The sequence below is a fragment of the Sceloporus occidentalis genome, unplaced genomic scaffold (genome assembly GCF_023333645.1).
Source record: "Sceloporus occidentalis isolate IW3139 unplaced genomic scaffold, rSceOcc1.0.p SCAF_80, whole genome shotgun sequence".
Lineage (NCBI taxonomy): Eukaryota > Metazoa > Chordata > Lepidosauria > Squamata > Phrynosomatidae > Sceloporus > Sceloporus occidentalis.
The window spans coordinates 4,196,142-4,211,077 of NW_028317060.1; the positions used below are offsets into that span (position 1 = coordinate 4,196,142).

Here is a 14,936-nt window from a genome sequence, read left to right on the forward strand (position 1 = left end):
GCAAAAGCACTAATATCACAAAACAATAAACCATGAACTTACAAATTAGTAACAACAGAAGCGCAGTAGTAGTAACAAAGCAGTAATGCGGTTAAATTAGCAGTTCAATAAACCAATTAATCTGTTTGCATTTGAATGAGTGGATTAATTTATGCATTTTAGCAACTGCACCCATAGTGTTAGTGTGTTCAAATATTTTAAACAGTTGTTTAAATGGTGTTTATATATATATATGTATATATATATATATATATATATATATATATATATATATATGTATATAAAAGAATATATTAGACTGGAGTCCTCCATCATGCATGCCAGCCAACATCGTAAGTGCCCACATGCTACTACGGTGCCTCTTATTTAGCCAAATACAAGGCTCTAAAGAATTGTGCTTGAACTTTTACTTGACCATTACACAAAACCACACATGTATGGTGTCCCATGAAAGCTGAGATATTATTATACTTTTCAGCATCTTAGGGGATGAGTAATGAGCCATGTCATTCTTGTTCGCAAAAGGTTAATGAGAAGATAATTGACAACCTTTGTAATTCAGATGTTAATTATATAGAGCCAGTTACAAACAAAGGATTGTGAGAAATGCCTTTGCATCCCAGAAAAACAATTGATGAATATCATTAGTTGAATATCTTGCGCAATTCTATTTCCCATCTTATCTTGGAAAGTAGTCTATTAGATATACAAAAATACCTGTACTTGACTATATTTTATGTTTTTGGTTGGCATCACTCTCATTGTAATGCAGTAAATATTGGAAAAAGCTCCAGAGTTCATCTAGGAATTGTGACATTTGATAGTGGCTTGTTATTACAAAGCTGTCGGAATAGACTTGATTGTTGATAAATGATGATATTATTGGTCGTGTCTAACCATTTTCTTGGTTCTGTCCTTCCTCAGCAAGTTATCACGATAGACCCGAGCACGGCTTATCGCCTACAAGGACTGAAGCCAAACAGCTTGTATTATTTCCGCTTGGCTGCACGTGCTCCCCTTGGGCTTGGAGCCTCTACGGCAGAAATTTCCGCAAGAACCATGCAGTCAAGTAGGTCTCTCTCCTGCATTATTTGCTGCCATGTTTCTGAGTGGGGGGGGGTGAGCAAAATTCATATCAAAACACACACAGGGGAAAAATCCTTAAAGCCTAATAATATGAAACAAAATGTAAGCTTCGTTGGCATGGAATTTCTAGAAATACTACGGTTGGATAGTTTGATTTGCACGTATACAATCATGAATGCTGTACCTCTTATTGCAAAGCTAATGGATGTGAAGGGCCCAACTTTACAGACAAGCAGTCTCAATTGTAGTAGTGTACTACACAGTTGTGTTCAGAAACACAACTGATCCATGAATCCTATCAAAGGCTACAACAGATTTGCTAGTGGCGTTTTTTTCTGATAGGTTCCATTAATGAGTTCATTGCAGAATGCCTTCTACTATTACAACGTTAGATGACAAGTCAGCTATTAAACATGTATTGTTTTGCACAATTACAGAAATTCAAGTTCAGGTTAAAGGGAAAACGTTTTTAAACAGTCTGTTCTTGAAACATAGCACCAACAACTCAGCCATCTTGAACTGGATGTAAAGACCAACTGGGTTTGACTAGAACTGCTGTTCCAGTTGGCAAATTAATGGTGGAAAACCCTGCTACTGTTCCAAACGTATACATTTCTGTAGCAGAATAACATAGACCTGTTAACCAGAAAGAAAAAAAATTTTTTTTTTCATAAAACTGTTATGCATTGATTTTTTTCACTTCTTTAAAGTGTCCAAAAAACCCTTTGTATTTAATTTGTTGTCAAATCAAATACAGTAATCAGACTGTCACAAAACATGTTAAGAGCACTGTTATTCCACTGAATCTTTTTTAAATATCTCTTGTTACAATATTGAACTGTTATCATCTTGTCCAAGGACTACTTTAATTCACATTTAATTAAGTCTAGACACTGAAAACACCCTGAGATTCCTACATTACGCCACTGAAGAGTAGAGATAAAACTCAGGACACTATTATTTTGTTAGTGTGAATCCAGTTATTTTCTTGCGTAATAACGTAGAATTTTGAGGGTATTGGCTGAATATTTTTTCTCTGTCATGCCAAATAATATTGTAGACATATTATATATATAAATATTTCATACGGTTGATAGCATACGTAACTATATTGTTACTAGATTATTTTACTCTGAAAATTCCATGACAATTACAGAGATGACAAATCCATTAGTAGTACTGGTCATTTATTCTTTATTAGCAAATGTGTTCCCATAAAGAAAAAAAAAAACTAAAAAATATAACTGAGATCTGACTTAGTAGCTGGTGAATATGGGTAAGTACAAGTTAAAGTCCAAACCAACAAGCCTGGTTAATATTCTGGTAGGTATTACACATTTTTTTTTTTGGCATGCTTCACCTAGTTTGGTCTTGCTTTGAAAAGCAATTTTTGACATTATTTGGGATTCATCTTTTAGTACAAGTGGATTTGTTAGATTCCTGTTTTATTTGAAATTTCATTCAAGCTGGCTAGCACTTAATGCATGGCTCAGTACTTGTACACCTATCTGTCTCAAATTTTCATCACTTTAGAGTGGACTTTTTTGCTGTGGTCCTATATAGACGACTGCTTTTACAGTTATACTTAACATGCATTAATTGCTGCCAGCAAGTGTAAGTAATGAAGCAAATGTACTAGGTTATATGTTGAAGAACATTTTATTGTACAGGTAGGTGCTGTTAGGCATCATCTCCATAACTCCCATACATATTGTCTGCCTTATCTATGTGTTTATTTTTGTCTGTTCATTCAAATAAGCCAAGGTGCATTATGTTCCCTAAAATATTTTGTTTACCATTTTTTGTTCTCATTCAGTTGCCCGATTTAGTTATCTTTTGGTTTTTTTTCCTATTTGTTTTTTTTTTCTTCCTCATTTTTTATTTTTGGATCATTCCTATATTTGCACCCCAACCTCCTTGTAATGCTTTACTGAAATCAGAGCCATCAGCTCCACCACAAGACATAAGATGTAAAAGCCAAAGCTCTACCAGCATCTTGGTAAGTTGGCTACCTCCTCCAGTGGAAAAACAGAATGGCATAATCACGGCTTATTCCATCAAATATACAATGCTCGATGGAGAAGACAACAAGCCCCATGAAATCAAGGGCATATCTTCAGACATTAAGCAGTACCTCTTGGAAAATCTGGAAAAATGGACTCTGTACCATATCTCTATGATCGCTTACACTGAGGTCGGACCTGGTCCAGAGAGTCTCCAGTTATTGATTCGGACAGATGAAGATGGTATGTTTCCTCTTCTCCTCTAACACTCAGTCAAGAATTTTATATTGCCACTGAATAATGAGAAGTCAGATTTTTTTCCTCACTTCTTATGTTTTCTGGCTTTTTTTCTGGCAATCTTCACATTTTTTTCTAACAAACCTCTACTTTCTTAGTATAACACTGGCGATAACTTGCTTTTTTTTTTTTTTTTTCTTTCTGTATTTTTCTCTCTCTTTTAATCTATTAACTGCCCGTTATGGCATTTAATTTCAAGTTTTTCCATTTTTTCCTTGTATTCTGAGTTCCAACAGCCTTTGTGGAAACTGATGCTCAGTTGTTTTTCTGTTTCATCTGGTTATTATTGTCCTCGCCATAAGACAACAAAATATGACAAAACCCAAGTTGTATGTCAACCTTTTTGCAATGAAAAAACACTAATTTTTGCAAACATTTTGTTCTTGTGTTATGATTTGTATCAGTACAACCTTTCAACTTAAATGCTTTGAATGTTTCAAAGCATCTTCCTTGGCTTTTTGACATTTTTACATGTTTTTCACAGATACCCTTTTTTCTTCTTCTTCTTCTTATTCTTCTTCTTCCATTTTTTGCATCAGTCATGTTTTTTGATCTTTACACTAAAATTTGTAGAACAGAATTGTTTTGCATTTTTATTGCTTGAATGAAGATCTTTTTGAGAAGTGTGTTGGGCCTTACCTATAATTTTGTTTTATGAAATGATGTTGTTCTAGTTCCTAGTGGTCCTCCTCGCAAAGTCGAGGTAGAGGCTGTGAACTCCTCATCTATTAAAGTATCCTGGCGCTCACCCGTGTCGAACAAGCAGCATGGCCAAATACGAGGATACCAGGTTCACTATGTGAGGATGGAAAATGGAGAGCCCAAAGGCCAACCCATGCTGAAGGACATTATGTTGGCTGATGCACAGGTAATAACCTTTATTACGATTCTTTGTGTCATTGCTGTAATGCTCATTTTGTTATTTTAAGGTTCTGACAGCCAAGACTGAAAATTTAGGTCATAGGTAGAAAAGATAGATGTTACATAGAAAAGGTGTTTTGAATTGGTATGTGACTTTTTCTTGTAGGCATGATACGCCTTATATCGACACTCAAATAATACCTAATTATTTTAAATCCTTAAACTTGGTATATGCTAAATATTATGCTAAGTCGCTACTTAAGTATACTAAAGATCTTTGTCCTGAGTTACCCTTGACTGTATTATATTTTGATGATTATTTTCTGTTGTCTTGTTCTTTTTGCTCTCTAACTATAACAAAGCTAAAAAAGTAGACCAAAACATTTCAATTTATTATGGCCTTTACCCCAAATCCAATTCACAACACACACAAGATGTAGTCACAAAATAACAATGGGGTAACTGGTACTGATGGTCTACTCATACAATAGGTCACAATTTACATTGTAAATGACAGTCGGCATATGTAGGCACTACAAATATGGTGGAAAGATGAGTGTTCTTCAAAGTTATAAAACCTTTTCATCTAACCCCACCACCACCACCACCAACTCCAATTATTTTGAAATGTAAAAGGTGACAAAATCCAAACAAATCTTATTTTTGTATGGAAGCGTTCATATGAAGTCAAACATTGTTGATTAAAAAGTCAGAAGTACGTTATTTTGTTTTTACTTGAACCTTCAAAAAGATGTCAAACAGAGTGTAATCATCTGTAAATTGCGGTGACATGCTTAGTACGTGGATCAGTTAAAAAGAAAGTGTAAAAATGATATGCAACGTGTGAAAATTGGTTTTGTCACAGTAACCGATGGAATGTTCATGCCTTTGGCACTTTGCATCAAAATCAATCTTTATACACAACTTCCCTGTGCTTACATGGAATCTTTATAAACCCAACTATGTGAGCTAGAAGTTCATTCTTACTTACATTATACTAGAACATGGTATAGGTTTGCTAAAGGTGCCATCATTTAAACAAGACATTTAAATATTATTCCCAAATAGGTGTTTGTGTTACATCATTTCATCATTACCCTAAAACTAAAAGTTTACTGAAACAGTAAAACAAAAAAACAAAAAAACAGTAAAACAAAATCCTTTGGTTTGGTCTTCATTTTTTTTTCTCCTTATTTTTTCCTTTATTATTAAACAGTGGCAATATGATGATACTACTGAACATGTGAGTAATGAGGATAGCTCAGCTGAGTTACGTTCAGCATTGTCCGGATGGACTGTTTGCACAGATGCATGCACTAACATGCCACTTTGGTTTCATGTCCGTCTCGTATTCATTTATTTGATTTAGCATGTTTTGCAGTGAACAAAGTACTTTCTACTGTATAATGTTTGAATGGCTACTACTAATGTTGCTTCATTGTAGTGCAATTTTGGTTGTAACGAAAAGTAATTGAACTGCATTTACGAAGTTACATATTAGCTATTGATTTGCGTTTTCTCCCCGCCGTTATTGTTTGTTTTTTTGTGTTTTTTTTGCAATAGCTAAAACTGTAGTAAAAATGGAATGTGCATTTTTGGTGTAATCTTAAAAGATGCATGATTTTGCTCGGTTCATCAATTTGCATTCTTCCACATGAGAGCTTCCTTGGTCTTGACTGTATTGTGAGATGATCCATGATCCATGATCCATACATCATCATCATACTCATCATGCAGAATAAGCTAATATATTTTAACTAATAATATGAAACAGATTAGTTTTTTTTAGGGGGAACACCCTGAACCAGGAGATAAGCTGTGTGCAACCTGGTAAAATTATATATATATATATATATATATATATATATATATATATATATATATATATATAGCCCCACCATTTTATTCCTGTAATGTGGCAACATATGTTGGTTTGAGGCCTTTCAAAGACTGTTCTAGAGATGCGCTATACCAAAGTTCAGATAACTCCATATGACGGCTGTACAACTAGTCCTGCCCTGCCACCCCTTTAAATACCCTTTGAGATATCAGACTTAATGCCACATAACTGAATCATGTTTGTCTCTTTTTAATAGTTTTTAAATAACACATTTGCTTTTGTCCTATTCATTAGACTGTAGAGGGACAAAGCTTCTCTCTAGGGTAGAACAGAGGGTCAATCTCACTTTTATAGGACCAATTCACCATGAAAAATGTTCACAACTTAAAAAAAAGAAGATAAATGTATCAGCGTGAATTTTTCATTCTCCTAAACTTAATTTCAGGAAATGATCATCTCTGGACTGCAGCCCGAAACAGCATACTCCATCACTGTGACAGCTTATACCACAAAAGGTGATGGAGCTCGAAGCAAGCCTAAAGTTGTGTCTACAAGCGGTGCAGGTGATACATTAGTATTTTATCTATGTCATACAGTTGCCACTGTTACCCTTTTATATTTCTGGGGTTTTTTTGTTTAATGCAGAACACAGAACATTTTATATTATTCATGACATTTATTAATATTGAAATAATTTCATAACAGGGAGCAGTCCACTCAACTAGTAACCTAGAGGAAGATTTACATGACACATGGGTTTTAGCCATCACAACACACATAAGAACTTTAAATGCTCTGGGAGCAACTGAGGAAATAGCAATCAGAGAAAAGAATTTAAGGAATCTCTACTCCAGCTGCTGAGGTTCATAGGTGAGCGTAATATTTCAAGTGACTCACAGTCAGCCTCCTCTTAGATTTTCTTCTAGGAAGTGTAAAGGAAATGTACTCTGACATATCCGTCCTGCTGGAGTATTACATTAAAATACTTTATTCCCACGTGTGCCGCTCCGATGTTGTGATTTGTAGGTTTTTGAAATCTCTCAGATTAGTGATTTTGAAACCAACATATAGTATTTCATACCATCAGAATCATTCAAAATGATCTAAGCTTCTCATTTGATTTTTTAAGTATTGTTTAGTAACAGTTCAAATAGTTTTGTACTTCAGTTCAAGTTCAGACCTCTACTCACATTCCTTATTTTTATCAGGACTTGGTGACTTTTATCTTCCCAAACCCAATGGTTTTTGGCACGTACAAGTGGTTGCACTTTATAGCTACAGCACCTCTGACAGCAGAGGCAAGCTATGCGGAAATATAGAACGTCTGAGATTCATTTTAATGAACCTCCTGGAAACAAGAGACTTCTCCTGTTAATAATTAAACTGTCTACAGACATGTTAGTGTATGAGAACATTTTATAATTTCATGACTGTCCTTTTGGATGCAGCCAGTAGTGACTTGTTATTAACAGTTCCGTAGATATGAAAGCATGCAATTCCTCCTATGTTCTTTGCTTTGTTCCTGCTGGCCATCTTTTAGTGTTTAATAGTACCCTTCTTACATGCACTTTATTGCACACCAGGCTCCAAATATCAAGGATACACACTTCACTTTGCCGCTAGGTAGACAAGGTTATTTCTTTTTAATAAGGCAAACTCTCTTCTTATTCAGTTCTTTCTGAAAACTTGCTGTATTTCTTTTTTTCTTTTAGAGGTACCACCAATCAAGGTTAAAAAAAATAGTCATCAATGTGAGGGCTGCCTCCAAAATAAAATCAATTTATGACAGATATAATTTAGTGATAGCTTCTAGCAATCTCTTTGCTGGAAACCTGAATGAGCTATTATTCCATTTTGTGGTCTCTTCACTTTGCTTATGCTCCATTGGCTTTAATAATGGTTAGAACACAACGCAAGAATATGGCTTAGAAGTATTTCTTTCTTGTTGCTAGGATTTAGTTTTCTGTCTTTCCGTATGAAAAAAACATTATGGAACCATGCAATCTATTGATAAAAGAACAGTTATAATAAAACAATTTGAAGCCCAAAACCTTTTATTAAAGTGGAAAGTAGATTATTTTAGTTCATCAATTGTATGTTTTGACAATAGTTGAAGAAATATATGCATACTGTAGTGATGCTAAAACTGCTATGCTTTAGTTCCAGGTAAACCTCGACTTGTTATCAGCCACACTCAAATGAACACGGCTCTTATTCAGTGGTATTCTCCTGTTGAAACCTTTGGCCCTATCACTGGTTATCGTCTGAAGTTTGGTCGCAAAGACTTGGACATGCTTATAACTCGAGAGTTTTCAGAAAAGGAAGAGCACTTTACTGCCACTGAGATTCACAGAGGAGCATCATATATCTTCAAATTATCAGCCAGAAACAAAGTGGGTTTTGGGGAAGAGGTTGTGCAAGAAATTTCTGTCCCAGAGGACATACCAAGTGGATTCCCTCAAAACCTTCAGTGCGACAGCACTTCTTCAACATCTGTACAAATAACTTGGCAACCCCCTGCTTTAGCAGAAAGGAATGGAATCATCGCAAAATATATTCTAATGTACAGGGATATCAACCTTCGGTATCATCCTATTGAAGTACCAATTGTTCCTGCCGACACAACAGTGACCGTCACAGGGTTAAAACCTGATACCATATATGATGTTAAAATTCGTGCATATACAAGCAAAGGTCCAGGCCCCTTTAGTCCAAGTGTCCAATTCAGGACACTGCCAATAGATCAAGGTAGGATTTGTCTACTTAAGGCTTTCTGCTTTAAGGAATTTCTTGAATAAGAGTATTTTGGAAGCAGTTTCTATTCTGGATGATACTACTCATATGATTAGGGTCAACAAATCCATAAGGTAAAGTACATCATTCTTATATTTTGGAATATGTTAGAATTCATTCTACCTCCACGTGGTCCCCTCCTGCATAATATTCACAGGTAAGACTAAAATAAAATCGAAAGATTGGACATATTTTTAGAATCTCATTATAATTCCACCTTGAGAAACGTAGGGAATTAGAGATGAATACACAGAACCATTGGGCTATTTTATGTTATCAGATAGAAATGTGTTTGTTTAAAGGACCGTTTAAATACATTTTGCTTACTCTTCCAGCAGTGTTTGCAAAAAATTTTCATGTGAAAGCTGTGATGAAAACATCAGTGCTGCTGTCATGGGAAATTCCAGAAAATTACAATTCCGCATTGCCCTTTAAAGTAAGTTCGCATGCAGATGGGGAGGTAACCTGGAATGCAAAGCTGACGATATGTAAAGTGAAATGACAGCATACACTGTAGTAGCCAACTAGCCACACGTCTTGCCAGGTAGCCTTTTACATGCATCCTGTTCCTCTCTAATAACAAAAAAGAAACTGGTCACCCACTGGATAATTTCTCTACAACCAATGACAGCCACACACGGATGCACCACCCCTGATCTCCCAGCATTGTGTATTATTGTGTTCCTTCATTTATTTAAATCTTGAAGAAACCATAAGGACACTTTCTGTAAGCTAACCCTCCAGTTTATTGCTAGCTATCGTTTTTTTAAAAAGTGCTCTGTCTTATCAGCAGTCAATTTAGTAGAATATTTCATATAACATGGGAATTATTCAATAAATCTCAATGTGTGGATACTAATATCATGGTGCCTTATAGTTATAGTTAGTTCATGAATTATTAATGACCAGCACTGGTTACAAGTTTTGATTGTAATTTTTTGTTTCTTAAGATTTTATATGATGATGGCAAAATGGCTGTTGAAGTAGATGGTCGGGCAACACAGAAGCTGATCACAAACCTAAAGCCTGAAACATCATACTCTTTCGTTCTTACTAACCGAGGGAACAGTGCAGGGGGGCTACAGCACAGAGTGACTGCAAAGACAGCGCCAGATGTGCTGCAAACAAAACCTATGTTTATTGGGAAAACCAATTCCGATGGAATGATAACTGTTGAGCTACCTGAAGTCCCTGTGAATGAAAAAATAAGGTAAGCCCCCTTTTGCTATCATCATTGTTGAAAGTCAGTTCTGACCACAGATGGTGGAATTTTGAGCTGGGATCAGACAACACACTTTTATTGAACAGTTGTTTCCAGTCCTCAAGGCACATCAACAGTTCGTGTTTACAAATAACCCTAATAACCCTAATAACACAATGGTTTATTCGCAAGCCTTGATGCATTGGTGTGCATTGAGGATTTCACTGAACTGTACTTTGCTAAATGTACACCTGGTACATAGACGCAACAAACTGAGCAGCTGAAGCACAGAATGAGAAATGGAAGTAAGGGTGAAGGGGGCACGGCCACTTTACAGATTTCAGATATTCGGATCTCAGCTCGAGTGTTGTGTACAGTATTCCTGGTCACTTACAGTAGACCACAAATCAGAATGGAAAGTAATTGAAGGGAATTGCACTGTTGCCACAGAGTAAAAGGGACATGCAAGTGCAAAGGAAAATGATTTCCCTGATCTGCTCAAAAGTGTAATTCATTTTTCTTGATGAGTCACAAAACTGTAAAAATAACTATGGATTCTGTTGAGACTGAAAACACAATTTTATAGCTTTCCCATCATCAATCAGAAATTTGAACTCACAGCGAAAGAGCTTGTGTCATTTGGATCAGCTGAGGCAGCTCCCACAGAGTCCCAGTTTTTCTCTTACTGCTGTCACGGTGAGAAGAATGCATCAATTTAGGAGAAGTGCTTATTTTCAGCATAGTCATGCTGGGTTGATAGGACAATGGAGTAATGTTTTAGGGACATCCCTGTCCACAGTGTTCACCGAATATCAGTAGTTCATATTCTCCTTGTTCTGTCATGCAGGAGACCAAAAAAAAAAAACAGCACTTCATAAGACCCCAAATTTAAGTGATTGCTTTCTTTTTGGTATGAAAACAAGAACATTTAATTACTGAAAAGAAGCAGATACGATTCACCTGATATGTTCTGTAGACATATACAATGTGTTAGTTGGTTTGCAGGGATTATATTCTTACGAAGTTCAAGAACTGTCTCCATTTTTGTTTTATTGTGAAATACTGTCCTCTATTAATTCAGGGATCATTAGAACTGGTATTATAGTGGAAATATCAGAACTGTAATGAATGTCTTTGATTTTATATAAGGTGTAAATTTGTTACATTGTCATCTTTTCGTTTGTTACAGGGGCTACTACATTGTGATTGTTCCTTTGAAAAAATCACGTGGGAAGTTCATTAAAGAATGGGATAGCCCTGATGAAATGGAATTGGATGAGGTAATATATCGTTAGTAATGTAATGTTTTTATTGACCAAAAAACATTGAGGTATAATTTTTTTTTTTTATAGATCTAAATGTTTTCATCGATCCATTTTTCTCTCCGAGTATCCTGCCATGCATTTCCAGGTTTCTGGGTATTTGAGATGATAGCGACTTCCTGTTATATCCAATTTATGCACCATGTCAGTTTCAATTGGAACTTGGCCATATAATTTGTGTACTCAGTGTGCAGGGACAGAATATTTAATTACTTCAATGAAAGCACAAAAAGGGCCCGATCTTCCCTCTTTGTTATAAATGTTTTATTCTTTGCTCATTGCAAAGCAAGATGTGAAAGTTCAAAGAGGTGAAATAATTCTACAGCAATGGCTTAATCTCTATAGATATGAACTCCATTAAAGGTCGGGTTCATTAGCAGCATTTGCTAAATTTGAAACAAATGCTAAATTGCAATTTGCAATGCGGTTTAACTTCTGACCTGTACCTTTTGGCTCTTTTAACTTCTACTAACATAGCAGGCAAAGAAATAATTGTGTGCTAGTCCAGGATATTTTTGCAACAAAAAGATAATCTGTTTTATGATGGGGTGGAGGAATAATGGATATAAAAAAACACCCATGTATTTCTCTGCATTTGTCTTGTTACTGTATATTTTAAAGACATGCATTGTGCATTCTTGATCTACTAGACAAGCTAGTGTTATTAAAGAACTAATACACCATTTACTCTATACAGCATATTAAACTCTATACATAGATATTAAAGGGAAAGAGAAGAAGCGAAGTTAAAAAGCTCTCCTAAATCAAATGCATTGTCCAAAAATGAATGGACCAAAAATGAAACTAAAAATTTGTCCAAGTTGCCTTTGTCCATCGGGTACTTCAATCTTCCACTAGTGGTTGCGTAAGTTGCACCATGGAGAATCTCCTTAAGAATGCATATGAAATTACTTACAAAGTACTTTAATATGCATTCTTCGTTTCTGGGTCTGTATGGAATACTAGACTATCCCTTTAACCAAAATGTTTAAAGAACGTATGATATACCTGACTCACCAATGCTTTTTATCATGCTATTTATTCTTAATTACATGGTAAATGTCTATAATAAAGGCCTTTGAGGCCGGGTTACTAACTTTGACATGTGCTTTACAATATGTACCTACCAAAAGATCCTTAAGATCTATGTTATAAAAGTTTAGCATAAGGAAGTTTCCCCACTAATTGGAACCACTGATTCTGCTGGGCGAATCTACATCTACAACACAATACCAATGGACACACACATCCAACAGCATGTTAGGAGACTGAATTTCTCCCAAGAGTGGACCACTTTGATAAACATTTCTCTCAAAGTAAAGAAGTAGTAGTAGTAGGGCACTGGGGAAACAGGTACAGATAGACAGATAAAGCCCCATATTACAGGACTCTGAAACCAACCCCCTCCCCCCAAACTTGAAAAATATTCAAAGAAATGTTTCCTCAGCGTAAGGAAGGAGACTGAGTAGCAGCAGAGAAAGGGCACAGGACAGGCATGGCAGAGAGACACAGCCAACCATATGATACAAGACTAGCCCCCAATATTAAAAAAAGAAGAAGAAGAAGAATTGATCCCCCAGGATAAGGAAGGACATTGAGTTGCAGCAGCAGAGCTCAATGTCAGATAGACATGTCCAGATTGTACAGGACTAAATTTCCCCTATTATTACACAAAAGAATAAGAATTCAACCTCCAGAGTGAAGAATGAGATTAAGCCGCAAAGGTAGGGTAGGCACTGGCAGACAGAATCCTTCCCATATTAGAACAAAAGGTGCAAAACTGCCTTGTCCCCAATATTATAAATAAAAACTGTAGAGTACACACATGCAACCCCTTGGTGCAGGACTAAATCTTCCCCAACATTCAGAAAATTAAAAGAATCGACCACCAGAATAACTTCTGCCCCTGAAGCAAACTTGCACTGTGGTGTGTACATATTGGATGGAGCATCACATCTAGCAAAGAATTTAATGTCAGATGTGTCGCTTAACTCTGGCTCATAATCTAAATCCAGGTAATCATTATTGACATTGTCAAGGGCCATATCCTTTTCCATATGTTCTCAAGGCAGAGTAAGACCCACTTCTGCTGCAAGGGTTGGCCTCATCGTAGAATAGCAGGGAATCTTTAGCTTTGATCTCACAAGACACCAGAACATGACTCCTCCGTGAGTCCTTGGTAGTGACTTAAATCCCACGTCATGTTGTAGGTGGGATGGAGAATAGTATACCACTACTACAACCAGGATGTAGTACTGCTACTGCTGGTTGTATTTCTGACTCCAGGCAAGAAGGCCCCATCCTACTTTGGACTGGTATACCAGGGGTCATCTGACAACATTTTCATACATGCCTGCTGCTGCTGCTGCTGCCACGTCTGCCCAACCCATGAAAACTGAAACCACGATTGTAGTTAAGAACTGAAACACACAGCATACATTGCACAGTCCCCTGCCCTGCCTATTTGTCACCAATATTAATAACTTAATAATAACGTAATAACTTATTAATAGTGTCAAAATGTGGCAAACAAATTAACAAGTCTTAACAAAATGTTTGGAGAGTTTGGCATTAGTTTTCATTAGATTATCTGGAGGTCGTCCTCAGTATCGGAGATTGGTATGAACGCACAAATGTTTTAAAAAATAAAGTTTGTACGAATCCAATTAAGTCTAAAAATTGCTCTAATTTGTTCTGTAGGATTATTGCCGAATAGACAGGTGACAGCCCTCCGCAGGATATCCATGAGTGTGCGCTGACACACATTGTATATACTACATTATAGCACATATTTTCTGTGAAATGCTCCATTCAGTTTAAAATAGCAATGGTTATGGTTATGAATGTATATAAAGTGTTAGCAGTGCAAAGGGTATTTGCATCTTCTTAGTAGCAACTGTTCCAGTATTTAATTTGGAAGTAGGTAGTTTAACGTTTAACATAGCACTGGAAATTCTTTAACTCTATGAGGGTTGCAAAAACGCCTTGACATGTTGAAGGAAGTAGAGGTCTTATGTGGGTAGCATTACGCCATTACCTCATACCCGCGAGGCCCACATGTGAGGAGATTTGGATCATGCTCCTGGTATTGTAGGCAGCCTTGTTTATGAAGGTACCTGAGCAGCTTAGTTGTTTGTTTTGATATCAGCTGCTTCAGAACTCATGAAGCCTGAGGGATCAATTCTATGGAAAACACCAGTAAGCACTTGATTTCCTGCGAGTTGTCATTGCCTTTTTTACTGCACTTGGACTAGCGTTGATTAATACTTCTAATGTTACGTTTAAATTGTGAGAAGAAATCATTGGTGTTTACAGTAGGGTCATCGCATTATGTTCTGCCTTTCTTACACTCACAACTGTTATTCGGTTTGGAATAGCTGACCTCCCCCCCTAGTCACCTACAGTAATCTAAGAAGCAATAGATGAAATAAAGATGTTTAATAATACTATAATAGTCTAATCATAGTTTTTATTAAATATGAAAAATAGTTTACATGTGAATTAATATTTACTAGTAAAACATTTTTCCTATA

General features: G+C 36.1%; 1 protein-coding gene across 10 annotated transcripts in view; it reads left to right on the top strand.

The window, feature by feature from the left end:
* LOC149285345 (receptor-type tyrosine-protein phosphatase delta-like) overlaps window positions 1-14,936 on the top strand; it is a 123,971-nt gene that overhangs the window by 65,365 nt on the left and 43,670 nt on the right. For 5 of the 10 annotated variants that reach the window (XM_089495479.1, XM_089495480.1, XM_089495484.1 and 2 more), the window contains 9 exons: window positions 925-1,069; window positions 3,027-3,332; window positions 4,061-4,254; window positions 5,464-5,490; window positions 6,533-6,650; window positions 8,248-8,835; window positions 9,216-9,316; window positions 9,831-10,090; window positions 11,271-11,361. In XM_089495479.1, coding sequence (XP_089351605.1) covers window positions 925-1,069; window positions 3,027-3,332; window positions 4,061-4,254; window positions 5,464-5,490; window positions 6,533-6,650; window positions 8,248-8,835; window positions 9,216-9,316; window positions 9,831-10,090; window positions 11,271-11,361 — 1,830 coding nt within the window. The remainder of the gene's footprint in view (window positions 1-924; window positions 1,070-3,026; window positions 3,333-4,060; window positions 4,255-5,463; window positions 5,491-6,532; window positions 6,651-8,247; window positions 8,836-9,215; window positions 9,317-9,830; window positions 10,091-11,270; window positions 11,362-14,936) is intronic. The other 5 variants (XM_089495485.1, XM_089495486.1, XM_089495487.1 and 2 more) reach the window with 2 other exon arrangements.